Source organism: Merops nubicus, unplaced genomic scaffold (assembly GCF_000691845.1).
Source record: "Merops nubicus isolate BGI_N331 unplaced genomic scaffold, ASM69184v1 scaffold7177, whole genome shotgun sequence".
Classification (NCBI taxonomy): Eukaryota; Metazoa; Chordata; class Aves; order Coraciiformes; family Meropidae; genus Merops; species Merops nubicus.
The window spans coordinates 21,271-42,392 of NW_008622218.1; the positions used below are offsets into that span (position 1 = coordinate 21,271).

At 40.8% G+C, this 21,122-nt stretch overlaps 1 protein-coding gene across 2 annotated transcripts in view; it reads right to left on the minus strand.

Annotated features, from left to right (window-relative positions):
• The window catches only part of PPM1B (protein phosphatase, Mg2+/Mn2+ dependent, 1B), a 37,662-nt gene extending 21,269 nt beyond the window's left edge, over nucleotides 1-16,393 (minus strand). For both annotated transcript variants that reach the window (XM_008944698.1, XM_008944697.1), the window contains exons 1-3: nucleotides 16,248-16,393; nucleotides 2,987-3,850; nucleotides 882-999 (exon numbers count right to left, since the gene is read on the minus strand). In XM_008944698.1, the coding sequence (XP_008942946.1) occupies nucleotides 882-999; nucleotides 2,987-3,832 (964 nt within the window). In that variant the 5' untranslated portion in view covers nucleotides 3,833-3,850; nucleotides 16,248-16,393. The remainder of the gene's footprint in view (nucleotides 1-881; nucleotides 1,000-2,986; nucleotides 3,851-16,247) is intronic.
• Between the last annotated feature and the right edge of the window lie 4,729 nt (nucleotides 16,394-21,122).

A 21,122-nucleotide genomic window follows, 5' to 3' on the forward strand; every position in this document is an offset into this window, starting at 1 on the left:
CTTTGAATTGGAAGAAAAGTCTGAAACCCTGCTTCAACTGCCAGTTTTTCTGAACACTAAGAACACTACAGAAAAGGAATAAATATACAATGGTAAGTCTTTCACTCTTAGTCAGGCTAACTTTTCTTTCACTGTTTTCTGCTTGAAGCTTCTTCCTGCTTGAAGGCAGAAGTTGCGTTCCACCCTTTGGATATGTAAAGAGTTATAAAATCAGTGACTAAAAGAAACTGGTTAGGAATGTAGACCTCCATGAAAGTTCCAGATGATTATATGGGTTTTATTCACACACACAATAGATAAGCATTCAGAATCAAAAGGGATGAGTTAAGGCTCTTGCATTCACAGGTTTTTTGACCATTTCCACTGATTTTGCAGAAGCACATATAAAAAAAAAATTGTTGGTGTGAAAATAACTCACAGCTGTATCAAACAGAAGCAGTTAAAAAAAGCTTGAATAATTAGGTAAGTTGTCCCTTCATGAAAACCCAGTACAGCTGCTTCTTTTTTTTTGTCAAAAACTTGCACAAAAAATAGTGAACAACTATCACAAAGATGCCTTTTAATATTTTGTAGGCAGGACATGAACAACATCACCATTCTCTTAGCTGATACAACACTCTGCATGCCAGTGGTTGCATTTTGACCTGTAAAGACAGAGTAAAAAAATCTAAAGCTCATCTAAAGGAAGAAAATGCTTGTGGAATACCAGGATGAACCAACTACACAGCTTACAGCAGTTTTCCTGCCACACAAAAATTCAGAGGTGTACCCAGGCCTGAATCTGACCCATCATCTAAGTAGCATGACAGCTCTCAGGGTTTTTGTTTTCATGCCTAAGAATGCCAAAGCAGCATTTCTAGTGAACAAAATGGATTTCTTACCTTCAACCCGTGATTCCAAGTACTTGTCCAACTCAGCATCTTTTTTCACTGCCTCATCTGAGACCTTAGGAGCATTTGAAAAACAAACTAGTACAATACTCATGTTATCACGACTCCCCTATATGATAAAGAAAAAAGATGAGTTAGGATCTTTAATCTTAGTTCTCATTTGTCTATTCCAGTCACATTTTCACTTGGAACAAGTAACAGTACTACAAATATAGCTGGGGGAGAAAAAAGATACCTTGCAATAAAAGCATGTTTTGATTAATGAGAACCTTTAAGCATCTCAGCTACTCACTAAAATTAATTTTGTTGCTTAGTCTTAAAGGGTAAAATATTTAATGGACTTATTTACATGTCAACTGTTTAAAAATTCTATCAAGAAAACACATCAGAAATTAAGACAGACATTACCTTAAACCAAGTTAAAAAACAACTCGTATCGCAAAACTCAATGCAGCATGATTATCCTACACTACTAGAACAGGTAGCTGCAGTTAGGAATTTTGTCTGTTTTGAGAACACTGACCAAAGACATTGCCTTTATTACAATTCTGTTTAGTAGAATGCTCCTGTTTCAGACATGGCACCCTGAAGAACCCAAGTACAGAATACACATTCAATTCGTGTGGCCAAGCTGACCTTCAGTCACCATATGCTCAGCATACATAGCCAACAACTACCTCAGATACTCATTTTAATACTAGTCAGTAGAGAGCAGTACTTGACTCTTCATTACTAAGCTCTGATACCACTTTCCTGCTCCTATTTAATTTTCAAAACTATAATCCACATTCAAATTTAAAATCAGTGTCTAATTCTCTTATAAGGAGAACCAGGAGAACACAATTTAAACTCCCGGTTTGAAATCAAGGCATTAACTTTGGGAGGGGGGGTGTGTGCTGTAGAAGGTTAAGTGCCATTAGTCATTGCACATTTTTTTCTGTGTAAACCCAACCTATGGATAGTTCCCATTATCACAACTCTCTCTCCCAAACAAATTAAGTAGCCATCTAACATAAGAATAAACTTTTTCAGCAGTTTAAATTAAGTAGCCATCTAACATAGAGTAACTGCTGAAAAAGTTTATTCTTATGTTCTCTTTCATACCAAGCCCATGAGGATGCATGTTTTCACATCCTGAAGCCAGAGGACAACAATCCAATAGTTAAAAAGTGACAGGATCCACAATCTGACTTTATAAAATAAACACAAAGTCAGGGCTCAGTTTTACTCAGAGTATACTAGAGTGACCAGCCTTTAGCCAGACTGGTCAGAAAAGCCATGGCATTTAAATCAATTATACAACATACAGTAGGTATACAGAGGAATATAAATCTATTTCTGAAAAAAAACAAAACAAAACAAAACTTACCCCTTAGCATTAGATTTGTGAATTTTAAACATTTTCTTCAAAACTGCATGTTTTGTCTGTTGCCTAATGAAGGAACTCTATTTGCACTAGTAGGAGCAGCACTTTTCAGGGAGTGCTGGACACAGTATACCTATGAAGCATTTGTAGTCCACCCTGTAGTTGCTTCAGACAGACTCTGAATGTGAGGAGCACAAGCAAGCTCAGATGCACAAGTAGCATTTCTCCATGCAAGCTACCATAGTATGATGAGAACACCACTTCAGATAAACCACACCTTCAAGAGGAGCTGGTGCAAACACTTTTTATGCAAAGGACATAAACACTGGCCAAGTTGAAAGACAAAAAAAACCCCCAAACCACCAAATATAAACACTGACCAAGTTGAAAGACAAAAAAAAAAAAACCCAAACCACCAAAATAGCTTGCACGGAATTATCAATTTTAAAAACTTTGTATTTGGAAATATATTTGGAGCTGGAATTATAAGCAAGTGTTATTTAAGAAAATAACAAGCCTTTATTTTTTGCAATTATTATCACCTCTCCAGACACAATGGATGAAGTTGTATACTCTTCAGCAAGGACATACAGTCAAAAGGGTACAGAATTGTGAGGCAAGGAAGGAAGGAAGGAGGAGAGGGGAAGCACAGGATAGGAACTGCCAACACTGTACCCACCTAAACAGAAGATGATTTTAGAACAGCTGCTTAGAGAAAACAGTTACATACCTTATGTAAACAAGTGTCCACTACCCAATTGCACACTTTTTCCAGGTCATCTGATACTTCAAGTCTAGACTTCACAAATTCACAGAGCTCTTCATTGCTCATTACATCCCAGATGCCATCACAAGCCAAGATGATAAACTCGTCTTCTTCTGCCCTTAAAATTTCACAAACCTCAGGCTCTGGAGAAACAAGTTGTTCTGTAGGGCCTTTACCGTCAACACATTTGTAGTCATAGTCCCCCAGAGCTCGAGAAACCGCCAACGAACCATTAACACGCTGAATCATTACACTGCCTCCTGCGTTCTGGATTCTCTCCTTCTCCCTTGGGTTGCAAGGTTTGTGATCCTGTGTTGAAAAGCAGACTTGTCCATTCCTATAGAGAACAGCACGTGAATCACCACAATTGATAAAGTATACATGGTCAGGTGAAATCATGACTCCCACTGCTGTTGAGCCACTTCTGTCCATCCCGTTTCTGAGGTCTGAGAAATTGCGCATATACTCGTCAATTTTCAAAAAGCCAGTTCTGATTCCACTCTTGACATTTTCCACTGATGGTTCAAGAGCAGATCCAGGTTTTTCTGTCGCCCTGAAGTCTTCATTGTTAGTGATGTGTTCTAATAAGTGCGTGGAGCAATAATTTGCAACACGAGATCCCGCGTGACCATCGTAGACAGCAAAAAAGGACCAGTCCTCTAAGCCATGGGGGATACCCACAACAGCCGTGTGAGCATCTTCCATCTCCACTCGCCAGCCCTGCATGCTGCTGAGGCCGTAACGCAAGCCGTTCCCTGCACCGTGAGCATTGTGTTTCTCAGTTTTTGGTTTATCCAAAAATGCACCCATGTTTATGCAATATTGGATCTGGAAAAAAGAGAAGAAAAGTCTTATTTATAAAACCACCGCTCCGTATCAGCTTTGCTCTCCCTTTCCTGCGTTTCTTCTTCATGAATCGAGAGAAAGCAGGTGCAGGTACACAAGCCAACAGCTATAACCAGGGGAAAAAAAGTAATTAATAAATGGCATGAATACAGTGTGAACTTACAGAGCCCTGTTTGCATTGGGTTTGGATTTTTTTGGTGTGGTGTTGTGTCTTTAAGGGAGCTACTTCATCAAAATTAAAGGCCCTGCGTATGCAGGCAGAGTAGTTCATACACCTTTGAAGCCCTGCCAGTTTTTTCATTCTCTGCAGAAATTCATTCACAATGGGAAAACATCAACCATACCACTTCTCCCTCCAGTTTGACTGTGGCACAGAGAAAAGCTAATCCTTCAGAAATAAGAACTGACTGGTCTCACTAGCTTTGCATGTATCAAGCTATTTCTGTACTCTTGTAGAGCATGGCAGAAGTGACAAGAGGGGAATGGAGACTAACCACCCAAGGAAACAAGGCAGCCAATCCCACTTTGACCCAAGAAAACTTCTCACAGGATTCTCTTAATAAATTATACTTAGGCCTTTGTAAAACATTTCCATTTTTACCACCCCAAAAAGACATTCATGTGCTTGCATGTGATTTTAAGTTCAAAGATACATTGATTTTAATTTTAATGGGTCCAGTTACATGAATCCAGATATGAGCTACAGGAAGAAAATAATCCACAGAAAATTAGGTCTTCAATATTTGGAGATCTACTTCAAAATATATGAGAAAAAACAAGTAAGCTTGCAGGCAAAAAGTGAGTAATCTACGTTGAAGCTTTAGAGGATTTCTGATTTCCTCTCTCTATTAGGTTTGCATGGCAAGGTTTTGGTAGCAGGAGGGGCTACAGGTGCACGGACAGCTGGGAGAAACTGCTAGAAACTTGTCCTATGTCAACAGAGCTAATGCCAGCCAGCTGCAAGACAGACCCACTGCTGCCCAAGGCCAAGCCTGTTTGTGATGGTGATAGCACCTCTGGGATAACATATTTAAGAAGGAAAAAAAGTTGCTGCTCAAGAGCAACTGCAGTCCAAGAGATGAGAATGTGGCATGAAACAATTGTTGGTGCAGACACCAACACCAGGAAAGAAGGGGTGGGAGCAGGTGCACCAGGCACCAGAGCAGAGATTCCTCTGCAGCCCATGGAGGAGACCACAGTGAGGTAGGCTGTACCCTTGCAGCCCATGGAGGTTAACAGTGGAGCAGATAGCCACCTGCAGCCCATGGAGGGCCCCACGTTAGAGCAGGTGGGTGCCCAAAGGAAGCTATGAGCCCAAGCGAAGCCCAAGCTAGAGCAGGCTCCTTACAGGACCTGTGGACCCATGGAGGGAGAAGCCCACATTGGAGCAGGTTTGCTGGCAGAACTTGTGGTGTCACAGGGGACACACACTGGAGCAGTCTGTAGAAGGACTACACCCCACAGAAGTTTGTGAAGAACTGCAGCCCATGGGAAGGACTCTTCCCATGGAGAAGTTGTAGAGGACTGTCTCTTATGAGAGGGACCCTATGCTGGAGGAGTGAGCAGCAGAGACAGCACCTGATGAACTGACTACAACCCCCATTCCCCATCCCCCTGTGCTGCAGCAAGGGAGAAAGTAAAGAATTTGGAAGTAAGGGACAGAAAGAAGGAGCAGGGGGCAAGGTACTCTCTTAAGATTAGGTTTTATTTCTTATTATCCTACTCTGATATGATCAGTAATATTAATTTTTCCCCAAGCTGAGTCTCTTTTGCCCATGTCAGTAATTGGTGAGTGATTGCTCCCTGTCTTTATCTCAACTCAAGAGACTTTTGTAGTATTTTCTCTCTCCTGTGCTGTTGAGGAGCAGGATTAAGAGAGGGGCTAGGTGGGCACCTGGCATCTAAGCAGTGTCAACTGATGGCACTCACCTGTACTAGATTCAATTGTCCCATGCAGACCTGCAAAAACTACCTTGTACTTGATGATGTCAGCAGAGAATACATTCTTTAACTGAAAGATCCCACAGTTCTTTCCTGAGAAATTCAGCAAACTCAAGATAGCACAACCCCTGATCATGCTAAAAATGACTGCCTCATGAAATCCTTAGTGACTGGATATGAAAATTAAAGCAATCTTCATCCATAAAGAATTTGGGAGAATTCTGCCATGACTGATCCTGAACAGTCAGTCATCAGCTCTGACACACTAGTACCCACCAAGCTTGCAAAGTCACGAGTTCTGGTTTAAGAGTTAGTTACCAGGTCAGAAAAAGAGGTTAAGAAACCCTTATTCTGCCGTTACTCTTATCTGAACACTTTCAGCATACAGTTTACTCTGACATGAGATAAAAAGAAAGTACAGTGCAAGGAGGAAAGGATTACAGTTAGATTCTGCACCTCGCCTTCCTTTTTAGGGTGAAACTTCAGGACTTTACTGCAGACAATCCAAGCTTCACACTACCTCTCTGCTACCGTCACCTTCATGAAGTGCTGAGGATCCCCACTATTACAGAGATTCCCAACAATTTGTCTACCACTTTTGAGAGGTGTCTTTCACTCTTACTTTAATACAAATTTCGACAAACTTCTGCTAGTTTACTTTTTTGTCTAGTTTTGTTGTCTGTCTTAATTCAGGTTTAGTAGCCTTTGATTCAGGTTACACTAGCAATATGCAAAGGAACAGCGTGGCTCTGTAAGAGACTGCACATCATGTAACTTACTCTTCTAAAAAAATCACCTGTCTAAGTCAAATCAACTGACAAATGCCAGAATTTAAATTGCTCTTGTGTTTGAGAGCTATGCTATGTTCTTCTTACAAGTCTTCAAGTTATCTGTTCTGGCATGGAATGAAAAGGTTGAAGAAGATCTGCTAGAGAAGATGATTTATTCAACACTCAGCTAGAAATCAAGGTTTCACATGGACAGAATACAAACACTGGGCAATTATTCCCTCTAGTTCAGCTACCAGACACTACCATGATTTCCAATTGTTTCTCATTTACCAGGGAACTTGACACTTGTCTAACAGTTGTCACTACATACCAATCTTTTGCTATCAAGCCTGATGTTACAAGACATGAGTCTTGTACTTAGTGAATTGTCTTAAGTAGCTATTTAAAATAAGGAGCTGTGTGACACCAAAGAAAGTGTCCTGAGCCTTTTTTGCTCTCCAAATCAGGCATTCCATATACAAGGCACACATCCTCACCTGCAGAATCTACAGTAAAACCAAAACAAGAAAACATGCTCAAAAGGTTGTTGTCAATTTGATTTCACTTGATATAAATACAGAAACAATCCTCAAACTAGATTTTATAAAGCAAAACCAGAAGTACAAATTTCACAGACAACGACACATCTAATACAGGAAAAGCAAGTTACAGAAATACTCTGAAACAGCACCTAACAGTCACAGAATGGAAGGGGTTGGAAGGGACCTCTGGAGATCATCTCAACCTGCTTTGGCAAGGGGGTTGGACAACACAGAGCAGGCTGCACAGGAATGTGTCCAGGCAGGTTTTGAAAGTCCCTAGAGGAGGAGACTCCACAACCTCTCTGCACAGCCTCTTCCAGCACTTCATCACCCTCACAGTAAAGAAGTTCTTCCTCATCTTCAGATGGAACTTTGTGTTCCAGTTTGTGCCCTTTGCCCCTTGTCCTGTCACTGGGCAACACTGAAGACTCAACCTCTTGACAACCACCTTTAGATATTTATAAGCCTTGATAAGATCCCCCCTCAGCCTTCTCTTCTCCAGGCTGAACAGCTCCAGGGCTCTCAGCCTTTCCCTGTAAAAGGGATGCTCTGGTCCCTTAATCAATCTTCACAGCTTTCCACTGGACTCTCTCCAGTAGTTCCCTGTCTCCCTTCCACTGAGGACCCCAGAACTGGACACAGGACTCCACATGTGGCCTCACCAGGGCAGAGTAGAGGGGGCTGAGAACCTCCCTTGACCTGCTGGCCACACTCTTAACACACCCCAAGACATCCCCGGCCTTCTGGCCACAAGGTTACATTTCTGGCTCACAGTTCACTTGTTGTCCACCAAAACTCCTAGGTCCTTCTCTGCAGAGCTGCTGTCCAGCAAGTCAGCCCCTAACCTATACTAGTGCAGGGGGTTATTCCTCTCCAGGTGCAGGACCCTACACTTGCCTTTGCTGACCTTTATTAAGTTCAGAGAATCATAGAATGGTCTTGGTTGGAAGGGACATTTAAAGGTCACCTAGTTCAACCTCTCTGCAATGAGCAGGGACATCTGTAAACAGAACAGATTGCTCAGAACCCCAACCAACATGACTCTGAGTGTTTCCAGGGATGGGGTATCTACCACTTTTTTGGGCAACCTGTTCCAAGGTTTCATCATCCTCACTATAAAAAACTTCTTCTATCTTGTCTAAATCTATCCTCTTTTAGTTTAAAATCATTACTCCTTGTCCTGCCACAACAGGCCCTACTAAAATGCCTGTCCCCATCTTTCTAAAGGTCCCTTTAAGTACTGAAAGGCAAGCTCACTAGCACTCCATCCCTCTAGTGTGTCAACCCACAGCTTGCCGCAGGCAAGCCCGACATCATCCCCCTCCCCATTCAAGTCTGAAGCCCTGTTGATGAGCCCTGCAAGCTCCTGAGCAAAGATCCTCTTCCCCCTTTGAGAAGGGTAAATGCCACCTGATGACAGCAAGACTGGTGCCATGTAGGCCCTCCCATTCATGAAAAACCTGAAATTGTGGCAGCAACACCAGGCACAGAGCCATGAACTAACAGATCTGGTCTGTTTATTTCTTCTAATGTCACAGCCTGCAACTGGAAACAGAGGAGAAAAAATAACCTGTGACCCAAACTCCCTCACCAACTGGCCCAAGGGTCTGGAGTCTCTTTTCATCACTCCTGGACTATGGGTTGCAGCTTCATCTCCAAACACACAGAAGATTAGTAACAGGTTGGGTTTGGAATAGGTGATCTCCAGAGGTTCCTTTCAACTCCTATCGTACCGATTCTGTGAACCTGTGGGTAGTCTGAAGGCCGTACCAAGTTAGGAAGTTTCCCAGTGATGCCCTTAACCCAGGCCCCAGGGAGGCAGTGGACTTCCCTACAAGGAGGATCTGCCCAGTACATTGGGCCCTTTGTTATACCTACAAGTATAACCCTCCTTTTCTTCCTTGTGGAGGTGGTTATGATATGAAAGGTAGGCCTTTCTGACCTTGGAGTATACCTACAAGTACAACCCTCCTTTTCTTCCTTGTGGAGGTGGTTATGATATGAAAGGTAGGCCTTTCTGACCTTGGAGACACCTCTGGTACAGATGGACCATCATCCACATCCTCCACTGACTGGCCTTCCACATCCAGAGCCTCATACCCTTTGTACAAAGGCACCCAAGAGGGAGAGGTGAGTGTTCTCCTGCCATGCCAAGCATGGACTTGCCTCCATTTGCTTCCTTCATTCAGGCTGCTGCCTTCAGCCTTGCAGACTGATACAGGGTTCCCGTAACCTTTCGTATTTTCTGGTGGGTGCTGCTGTTCCTGACTCAGGGAGGGCAAAGCTTGGCTCCACTGGTCTCTCTTGCTCAGCCTCCCTGATGCTCCTTAACCCTTCTATTTCCTGTTGAAGCTCTGCCACCAGACTGAGCAGACTGTCCACCTGGTCACAGGGCACACAGCTGTTCTCACTGCTCCACCTGTTACCAGGCTCTGGCACTCCTGGACAGCAGCACGTTCTCTGAGAGCTCTATCTGGGTGGCCACAGCCATTCTGGTGAGTGCAGAGAACGTGGCTTTCTGCCTGGCAGAGACCATAGCTAAGGTCCTTCTGAGAGGGTGATGGCCACCAACTGAACTCGCCCCTGGAGCCGGCAGAGCCCCCATGCCCTTCCTGCTACCATTCCTCAGGCACCTCATCGGCAGGGGCAGGCAGGGTCCACGGCTGCCTGGGCACTGGGCAGCCCTGGGCAGTGGCTCCCAGTCCTGCTGCAGCTCCTCCTCTCCACCCAGCTCTCTCGTCTGTCTGGGTCTCACCGAATGCCAGCACAGCCTGCTGGTGTTCCAGGCCTCTGCTCAACCCGCCCCACTGGGCCTACACCTTTCCACACCATCTTCCAGATGTAGCCTCGCTTGGCAGTTCTCAATAGAAGGAAATAATCTCCCAACATGCTGGATAAACCTTTACTAACATGGCCCCAACTTCCATCACTACAGACATACTGCTCCCTGATGTTCAACTCACTTGTCCCATTTGTCCACCAGGACATTGTGGTTCTCCTCTAAAGCTCGTTCCTAGATCATCATCACCCAGCCTCTATTAAGGGACAAGGTTACTCTGTTCCAGGTACCTGACCTGGTTAAATTTCCCAAGGTTACCATCAGAGCACTCATCCAACCTGTCAAGATCTTTCTGAACTACTGTTAAGGCCTACTCTTCAGCTTACTGAACACACCCCCCACCATGGTATGAAGAGTGCCAAGAGCAAATACTCTTCCACTGTCCAAGTTGTTAATGAAGACTTTATTATGTTTCCTCTCATCAGTCAAAACCTTTCAACATTTGAGGGACTTAAGGCATTAAGGCCCTGAGATTCAAACAGAGTAAGATTCAGTCTTAAGAGAAGATACAGCCAACGGAGGAACAAATTAAGTGCCCACCTTCAGCTAGTAATTGAGTCATGGTTTTAATTAATTTAGGCAAGCTCAAAAAGGAGAAGGCCTTAATTCTCATCCATGCTACACAGACTATTCTTTAAAACAGTGCATATTCTTCAGATCTGGAATGTAAACCTAGGATTCCCTTCTTCCAGTAGTCCTCCCAACTCAGGGGAAAAAAAAAAAAAAAAAACACAATAACAAATAAACATAGACTATTCTTTAAAACAGTGCATATTCTTCAGATCTAGAATGTAAACACAGGATTCCCTCCCAACTCGGGAAAAAAAAAAAAGGAGTAACAAATTAAAAAATAAATCAATCCTCTGGTAAGGCCCATTAAATCACCAAGGCTCAAAGGCTTTTGAAAGGCCAAAGAAAATGCTGGCCTTTCCCCCTCTCTGGCAATGGAAGAAATTAGATCCAAGCAATATGCTGCTAAAGTGATGGCTTTAACTACGAGTCAACTGTACACTCTTCATCTCTAGTTTTAAATCAATAGCTAAGCCATTTCCAATAAAATTCAGGGTGGAGAGTCTGTAACAAAAGCTGACATCCTTTTCCCAGGGCAAAAGCCTAACCCAAGGCTTACTTCTCTGTCCTAACATATGTTCTTCTCTGATGTTTATTACCCAATACAAATCCTATATGAGGTCCTTATCTCATATACAGGGAACATAAGCAATAACTCAGGCTCAGGCAAAGGCACCTACTCTTTTCAGGCATGGAAGTGAGAAGACAAAAGCCATGTCCTCTCACACACAAGAAAAAATTTGCTTTTCCACACAGCTACACAGCAAAGACTTTTTGGCATTAGATCAGCCATATAGTAAAGGATCTTAAAATCAGATCTGTGTATAGCTTTGAATTTCTATATTAAAAGAAAAATAACCACACCCACTCACTTTCTCCCAAGATCTACTTAGAGAATGACAAACGGTTCCTGCACAGTTACAGATATTGTGACTTTCTACTACATCACAAAGGGGAAACAGACAGCTACTTCAAATGAAAAGCACACTCCTTTCCATATAGATTGATATTTAACAGGCAGAAATATTTACTTGCTGGTTGCCATGAAAGCAGCCAATATGTAATTAGATTATCAAGGTCTAAAAGCCATAATCAAAGTTATTGTAGATACTGTAAAATAATTTTCAGATCACATGCCAGTTTCAAAGAGAACATCACAACTAGACTAATACCTTGATGGCCAACAGTCCCAAAGGCAATAATATTTCTTTCCATATAATGAGAATGGTCCAACATCAATCTTTTGGGCTTAGGTTATAAAAGTGTACTATAAAATGTCTCTTTCTCAGAAGGATTCACTCAACAGACCAGTCATTTTTAATAAGTCAGTGCTGTGGAAAAGAAGCAGTACCAGTTTCCTGTTACAAAACATATGGCTCCTGCTATAAAAAAAAGTATGTTTCAGCACAGAAAATGCTGCACTACATATTAAAGATGTAAATGACAAGTAAATCAAAATATTTGTGACAAACTATTTCTAAGCTTATTGAAAGTGCAGGAAGAAGTACTCTTTCTGGTTTAAGTAAAAACAAAAAAAGGATAAAACAAACTTAGCCTTGGTAGAAACCTCCTCTGTCTGTCTCCATCTTGCACCCTCTCTCCAGTGTGTACATATGCCCGTACACACACTCCTGACATTGTGTGTCCACACACTGTAGGTAGTTTTCACATGCATAAAGATTCCCTCTATCCTTTAATTTACACAAAAAAGAATGTCAGAATATTTTAATCAGTCTTTTATTGATCTTGTGCTTGCCTACAATATACTGTCACTGTACTATCACCATACCTACATTATACTATCTACTTATACTACATGCATACTAAATACAAATTCAGCTGATGACTGAAACCAGTTTTAAAGCTTTTAATTTTTGATCCCAGAGAACTTGGGATAGCTTTTGACTTACTGACCTTAATTTTATGTAGCCCCAGCATTTTAAAATCAGGCAAATCGTTATTCACCTTTTGAGCAAGAGCTCTACTGGAAGCTTAGCTGCAACAGCTACTCTAACTACGTGGCTACAAGTACTGGCAAAGTCCAAGAGCAATCACTGGAATCCAAGAACAAGATCTGAGTATTTTACTTTCAATTATCATTCACGTCCACTTGCTATGGGTTTTGAGTTGTTTTGTTTTTAAATAAGCTGTGCCTATGGGAGTCACCATTAGGAAGGAGGTCAGCTGACCAAAGACACTGACACTAGGAAATCAAATACCACTATAAACCTTTAATATAGAGCCTACTATCAAAAACTCTTCCTGATAGGATGACATGGAAGAAGCCAAATTGGTTTTTAAAACAGAAATATCAAAAATTTTGCAAGTTCTCTCTGTCACCAGGCAGAATACATGTCTAGGAGCTACAGCTGTAACACTGAAATTACAGCTATAATTTTGAAATGAACTTCTGCATCTCTGTTGTTACAACAGTTGGGGGAAAAGAAACAAAAGCTAACAAAACACAAGACACCACCCCCAGCTACACTAATTTTAAACCAGCAAGTTAAAAAGGAGATTAAGAAGTTACAAGAATGTGCTTCAGCTACTTGAAAGTGGTCTGGAGGTAGAAAACAATCCATCACAGGTGTAATTTAACACTGTGGATTCAGATCTATTTTTTGTGTCAGTAGCAATACCTGAAAACGTTATCGCTTCTGCTCTGCCTCAGCTCTCACCACTACACTGTGCCAGCAATTTCTTTTCTTTCAAAACTGCTGGCTGAGAAGTTTTTGCCCTCACTCTCAACTCTTTCACTGAAGATGTGCAGAGTTAGCTTTAGTATTCTGAAACTTTGTGACTTTGAGGCCAGCATCTTAAGACAGCAGGTCCAAGGGGGCAGTAACCTTTCAACAGGGAAGACACTGGGGAAAAAACAGGAAGGATCACCAGGAGCTAGGTTAAGAACTACTATCTTTTTAGCTGTGTCATTAACAACAGAAAAACACATAAGCTTGTAGTCTTCTCAGAGGTTCATTTTGCATTCTGCTCTCCTGTACCCTATCAAAACATGGACGACACACCTTCAAGGTCAGCCTACATGGCAACTGTCTCTCGTGGACAAGATGTACAATTCCATGTGGTGGCTTCTTATTTTGCTGAAATGCAGTTTGGTAGGTACAAAGTCAGAGATCATACCTCAGATAGCAAGACGAACCACAAAAAAACCTGAAAGTGGAATCTAGCTTTGCAATCACAGCACATGATAAAGCCATCAGCACACAAGTTCATGTTTTTTTACAGTCAACAAGCCTTTATCATGCAGCCTCACCCTTACATATGCCACTGAAGTCAACTTCACCATCTTATGGCCAAAAGAAAGCTTAAAAAAAATATGCAGTGCTCTTCCTACTCAGCCACACAATTCTGTGCTTGCCAGAGTCATCTCTGATAGCCAATAGCCCTTAGTTCACATTGGTACAACAGCTAGGGACTTAACCCAAGAAGAGGAATGCATTGTCTTTCCCTGTAAGACTCTACTGTAGTCGGTGCCTCCATGTAATTCATCTTAATTTCCCAGGTACCAACTTCAGGTTCTCTTTACCAAGATTACCTACTAACACAATGAAGTCTGGGAAATTCTCTCTCTTTTCTCATCTGCAAACAGCTTACCCGAGTTACAGAGCAACTCTACAGAAAGTGATACTTAAAATACATAAATACCCACGCTGGTTCATCAAGTACAACAACATTGGGCCCAGCCAGTACAGAGCAAACAGACTGTTGCTTCTAGGACCTCCATGAGAACAGAATGAAGTCTCAAGTTTTTAGAGCCAAGATAGCTCTGCATATGCCAGTATTTGTGCTGCTGTATAATGTTTCTGCAGTAAGAGTTTGGTGCACTAGCACTCAAGTGAAGTGGGCCTACCTGATTAATCAGCTGTTACCTGCTCGGGTAACTCAAACTTTGCAACTTGGCTTAGCTTTATTATACCTCCTGGAAAACTACACTCTACTCTTGCCATAGTACAGTCAACAGGGATAAACAATACTTACATCCTACTTTATCAAATTAAATTAATTATTCTGAATCAAATTTAGTTTGCTCCTTTTCAATCTAACCACCACCAGCCAGGTTTTTTGTTAAAAAACAGCACCTACATTTTGAAGAGAACCAATGTTTAGCCAGTATACTACTGGTATGAAAACTGAAGAATTTTATGCATTAGTGTGAAGCAGTACTGTCATTAAAAATTAGTTCTTCCTTACTGTAAATTCAGGCATTTCAGGCAAATTCTTCTCTTACCTTTTTCAATGTTTGTTTACTAAAAAGTTTCAGATGCATTTTTGTGAGAATAAGGCAACAATGAATCACCAATTCAGAGCATTAATTGGTCCTAAACAGGTCTGAAAAACCAGAATAAGCATTCTGCAGCAGGTCTGCACAACCACAGTAAACCACTAAACCATTTATTTACATAATTGAGGGGCGACTCGTTGATTCACACAGAAATCTGAGGAAGCCAGGCAGAAGGGTTGGGCTAGTTGAGTGCTAGAGGTCCATTCCAACACAAATTAGTCTATGGCTTGCATGGTATAAGTTGTGCCTTTCCAACATGTTACATCACTGCAAATTAAATATAAACATTCAATCAAGACAATAGTAACAAAAAAAAGCAAAACACCACATCTGAACCCTTCTTTCATTGTAGCAGCAGAACAATCAGCACTACTTCCTCAGCAGAAGCTTGTCACTGACCTACGCATCATCTAACTTCCAGGTAAGACATAGTATCAAGCACTTTAATAACAGCTGAGACTCTTGTCCTGTCACTATTGACAAGTGCAGCCTAATGCAAGCAACTCTTCCTATCAAAGGTATCAAAACGTGATACCAAGACTGGAAGGCCTTAACTTGATGGTAACTCTGCAGCTATGATGCAGTAAAGCCATGCAGTATATGCAAGAAAACTATTTCATGGACAGTCTTCAAAACAAATACTCCGTGCTTAAAAAAAACAGAAACAAGTTATTCAGAAAACTAAAAACTGAAATATGATTTTTTTTAAAAATATAGTTTTGTGGCATTGATCTTTTTTAAAAAAAGAAGAGTAAAAACAGTGACTTTTAGTTCCCTGCACACAAGTTCAGGAGATAGGGATTGAGTATGGCACAAGAGTTATCTCCACCATTGTCTGATAAAGCTGGGATAGAAAACCAGCAGCCTAAACACTCTCACTGGCCTAGCAGAAGACATCAACCTTTACCCTTTAAAATGTGATTCAAGACTTGAAGCTAGAGTGGACTCATAAAAAAATTTTGGAGATTTTCTGTAACCAGTTTTAAAAAAAGGTAGCAACCAGTACCACTGCTATTTAAATTTGCTGTTATACAAACCTGGAGAGGAACAAAGCCACACAGACAAACTCAGCACAGTGGCAAACTACTTCATGACTTTTACTGACTGATGCTGTAGCCTTCCATGTGAAAAAAAACACCTTCCTTAAAATTTGGGTCAGCACATCTAGGTGTTTTTCCCATTTATTAATAGCACTTTGAACTACAGCAGAAAGGAACCATACTTTGAAGTTGTACTTCCTCCCTATTAAAAAATAAGTTTAATCAACATTCAGATGCATTTAAAGAAGACAAAAAACATCCTTTTATCCAATCTGGTCTGAAATTTCTGTTAAATTCTCAATTACAAATTGCAAAGACAGTCAAAGAAAAGCAACTGTACCTTCCCATAAGTTTCCCAGTGGCAAATTTGTTCTTACCTGTAATTGCAACCTTGTCAAGGTTCTAGTTCAGTGCTGAAAGAATTAGTTTAAAAAAACCAAGAAGCACGTAATAGAATGACTTGCAAAACCTTGAGATAACAGTACAGGACACAACATCTGCTTTATTTTGGTATTTCCTAAAAAAGAAACAAAGAAAGTAGTTAGCTACCAGATGGTTTACAACAGATTTGTACACGATTTTTTTTCATGAATACAACTTTTTTCCTAAATCGAAGTGCTTGAACTAAAGCTATGTCTGAATGTCAAAAGACCTTTCAGTACACTCTGTAAACACCATATTAAGGACTCAGGCTACCAAAGACTTGGATTTACTTTTTTTTTTTTCCACATTTCATTCACCAGCACAGACTAGCACTTAAAAACCCATCTAGCCTATTAAGTTCCTAAATTCAGTAACAGAAGGAATAGCTTTTGTATGCCTGCTAAGGTAACAGGCCTGTTTGCTTCACTTCATTCACCCCCTCAAATGGCAGAGTACACTCTGAGCGTTTGACAAGACTTAAACCCCCCAAGTGTGGCATGAACAACACGTAAGCTCTTTACTCTGCACACTCAGGTGTAAAAATGCACACGTGTTTAAAACCAAAGCAATAACCTTCATCTGCAAAAGTATTTCACCTCTTAAGTTTGTATCATCACATTACTTAAAAAGCAGTTTCTATAAAATTAACTATAAATTCAGCTTAAAAAGTAAAATACCAAATAACAAATAATTCAGATGTGTATCTATGAAAGCATCTAGACATCTACCCATTGTTTTTAACTGCATGCAAATGTCCTAATTCCTTCATGGATCAGGGAGTACGTATTTAATCTTACGAAGCAGTGCATCTGACATAAGTTACCATGACAGTACACTGCTCGAAGGAACTACTGCTGGAAGAACTCTGGACACCAGCCACCTTTCTTTGGGGCATGAAAGAAATACAAGCCTTATTGTAACACCAACGAGTTTAAACGGATTACAGCCCTCTGGGCAGCTGAATGAGTGATAAAGGGGACATACTGCAGACCTTGGCTTTTTAAGCCCACTGACTGAAGAATGGAGTTTGGACATCATTATGGCTTGCCTCTTCCAAACACTAAGCAGTGCTTTTCAACTACCAAAGAGTGTCCTAAGCAAAGGAATACTTGGCTACTGTTTGAAGAACTGTAAGGGTTCAGTGAATGTTATGCCTGTACCATTACACTGCTGCAAGCCCTGTATCTTCCCCAACATTCTCTCTTCCTAGGCACCACAACAGGATGGATGGCTCAAGGAAGCAAACCAAGCCCGAAAAAGTTGATTATTTTCTGCCACCTGAGCACTCAAAAGTGTATCACAAGTCAGAAATGCAGAAGCAGTGGCTGCTGTCAATTCAGAGTTGCTCAGAACACTGTGAAACCACACCTTAAGCGGCATCTCTGAACTCTGGAAAAATATTTTGAAAGAACTAGACAGCAAGTCTCTTAAATCATTGTATTGGACTACACAGCAAAAGCCCTCACAAAAAAGGCAAAAAAAGTTTCAGTTACAAAATATACTTCCACACCCAAGAAACTTCAGAGGAAAAAAAAGAAATCCCACAAGCAACACAGATTCACAAAGTTGTACGAAGGAGCCCAACAGCCTCTTCTTAAACAAACCAGAGACCAGGGCATGAACAGAATGTGACCAGAACTTAACTCCCTTCAAGCACTGTCTCCCACCTTCAGAGGATTCCTTTAGCTAGGATGGATGGTACAGGGTGATTGAAGAACCAAGTGCTCAAGGACCTCCATTCTTCTGTTGCTACTCCAGTAGCCTTTAGAGGTGACTGACTCACAAAAGCAGGCCGGATGACAAGCATTATGCTTCCCAGAAGCAAAAGGCTTGACCCCTCCCAAATTCTTCTACTGTACAGAGAATGCAAGAGCACTCATTATGCAAGGTGACTTTTAGCCCAGAGACAGGTTGCTTACTGTAGGGCAGATTCAAAAGATAGATATTTTGGGATAAGAGCATCTTGTTCCAGAATAAGCTCCAATTTACACAAATTCTACTCACACTAAGTCTCAGAAGTGAGAAATACAGTATCCACTGTCCCAAATCACAAAACCATCTTAAGGTCTATATTGCACTACAGAACATTGCACAGAGGGGACACCACTACTACTACTAATTTCTGCACAGCAGTGACTTCTCTAAATAGGCTGCGCCATATTTTTCTCCACATGAAAAGACATTTGGAGTCACAATGCAGTGTTGGGATAACAATATATCCAGCCCAAACAATTTCTGTATCAACTACTTACATACACAAATGAAACGGTCTTGTCCAGATTGCTCTTCATAAATTACATCACAAGAACAAAGCTGAATGCTTCCTATTAAAGGCTTAACAATACTAAAATAGACATCTGACTTCTCCAAATAGGCTGCACCATATTTTTCTCCACATGAAAAGACACTTGGAGTCACAATGCAGCGTTGGGATAACAAGCTAATATATCCAGCCCAAACAATTTCTGTATCAACTACTTACATACACAAATGAAACAGTCTTGTCCAGATTGCTCTTCATAAATTACATCACAAGAACAAAGCTGAATGCTTCCTATTAAAGGCTTAACAATACTAAAATAGACATCTAGCATTTTATTGGGGCTCATTAGATCTTTGGAGTATGTAAACACTTAATGTTTGAGTAGGACAAAGTTAATTCAGTAAACTTTTATAGTTTTTGCAACTAAAATACCAGTACCCTACAGTAAAATAGTTTTTAATTGAGCAGAACTAAAATATTCCTTGAGTAATAAAGAATTTTAATTTCATCCTGTTTATATTGTTTTCTTCAGAAGGTAAATACTATGCAGCCAAAGCCATCGGAAGTAAATCACTGCTGAAGAACTAAGTAAAATATTCAGAAGCAAGTATATGGAAAAAAAAAAGAGTCTTCCAGAGAAAGCTGAGGAAGCTTCTGTTATTTTTCAGAAGGGTAGGCATCAAACGCTGTTATTCCTTATGATTTTAAATACATACTTCATAACCTCAGTAGCAAAGCAATAATGATCCTCAAGCTGAACCCTAACATTTAAAACGGGGAGGGGGGGGGGAAAAACAAAAAACTCCTGCAACATCCAGTTCTTCACAAGTTTCCAGACTCTCATCTGAGAAGCACAGGAAAAACACTGGTTTTATTCTGCTTCACAACCAGCTATGACTTTGGCCTTTAATGGGCAAGCAAATCACTGCTGCTCTAAAACAAGTAAACAAACCAACCAACCCAGTCCCTGAACATCAACAGAAAGAGCTATAATCTAATAATTGACCTTATAATATCTTAATATCACCAGTGATCATCCACCAGAACTGTAAATTGCTTCATTCAGAAGATACCAAAATATTTTGCAGAGCAAAAGACACTAGAAGAAAGAAGAATAGTGTGAGCTTAAGAACAATAGTGTGAGCTTATCACTGCAACCTCCCAGTTGCATGTTCCCAAGGCAGAGTAAACGCAAGATAACATCCCTCTCCTGAAAGAGGCATTCATTAGGTTACCTGATCTTTTTCACGAACAGAAGGGCATGTACCTAGGGAGTGCACTAGCTGTCCTGCAAGTTCATACAGTAGTTCTTCCTTAGGGCTTTGTCATATATGTAGACTAACTAAAACAGGAGTTAATTTCTGTGTAATTATTTAAGACAATTTAAAACTTTCACCCTAAAGAGAAAGTTCTTTTTTCTTTGTAATAAAGGATAATGAACTCTAGCTGCACTTGCCAAGTCGTTCTTGGTTCTCTACAGAAACACAGTGAATCAACAAGGACTAATCCAAGCCTTGCTTTGTGTGTGTGTGGCTTTTTTTTGTGTGTGCGTCTGTGTTTTGGTTTGGTGTTTTTTCTGCTTTCCAAACATGGAAGCTGCACTAAAATGATCATTATTAAGAGCTGAAGAAAAATGAATAGAAGTTGAAAACTAAGAACTGAGGTAATTTAAGCACTCTATCCTTTTTGAAGCAGTTCATTTAATATTATGGTTTTGTAAAAACTGTAACACTGCATTTTAGAAGTAACACTTAGGGCTTCTCAAAAAAAAGATCTAAATGCCTTGATGTAAGTTTACTTGCAGTTCTGGAGCAGCTTATTCCCAGTTAGTCATTTGAACTATTCACAGCTGTATTTCCAACAGGAATTCACCCCATTAGACTTGTATTTTACAGTCATCTAAAACTTGGTAATATTACATGCTTAGCACTGAAATTAGGTCCATACTTTTAAATATCACCACACAAATGGTGGACTTCAGCTACAGCAACAGAAAGCTGCCCTTTGATGCATCTTACAAAAGTTAGTCTGAACTTTTTTTCTGCAGACCTATCTTGAATACATATTTGTAAGCCACCCTTCCCTTGAATTCCTAAATTCTCAATAATTCTCTTTCAAGCAAGCTTTAGGTCAGTACATGTGCATCATGGCTGGGTGGCTGTGTTGGCAGAAGTGGTAGCTTAAGCAGTATTTGCTCTCAGCAGCTCGTTTCCACTTCCACGCTTTGTGGCTGAGCAGGACACAGACAGTTACACCGGTGCAAGTGAATGCCTGAAGCAGAGACTGCTCATGTAGCTGATGAGTAACTCAAAACTCTGTTGAATTATACAAGCAGAAGGTGAAGGACTATCAAAAGCCAGCCTTGCAAGAATTGAGAATGCACATATGCAATCCACATTTGCCTACTGGGAGCTTGCTGGCAAGCACTTACCCCTTTCTCCTGTAACAGACCAGAGTTATGCTTAGCTTAACTCAAGCACAGAAGTACAGAACCATGCTTCCATCAGTTACACCAGACAGCTTTTCAAACACCCATATTCAGGAGCTGAAGAAAAAGACCATCTAA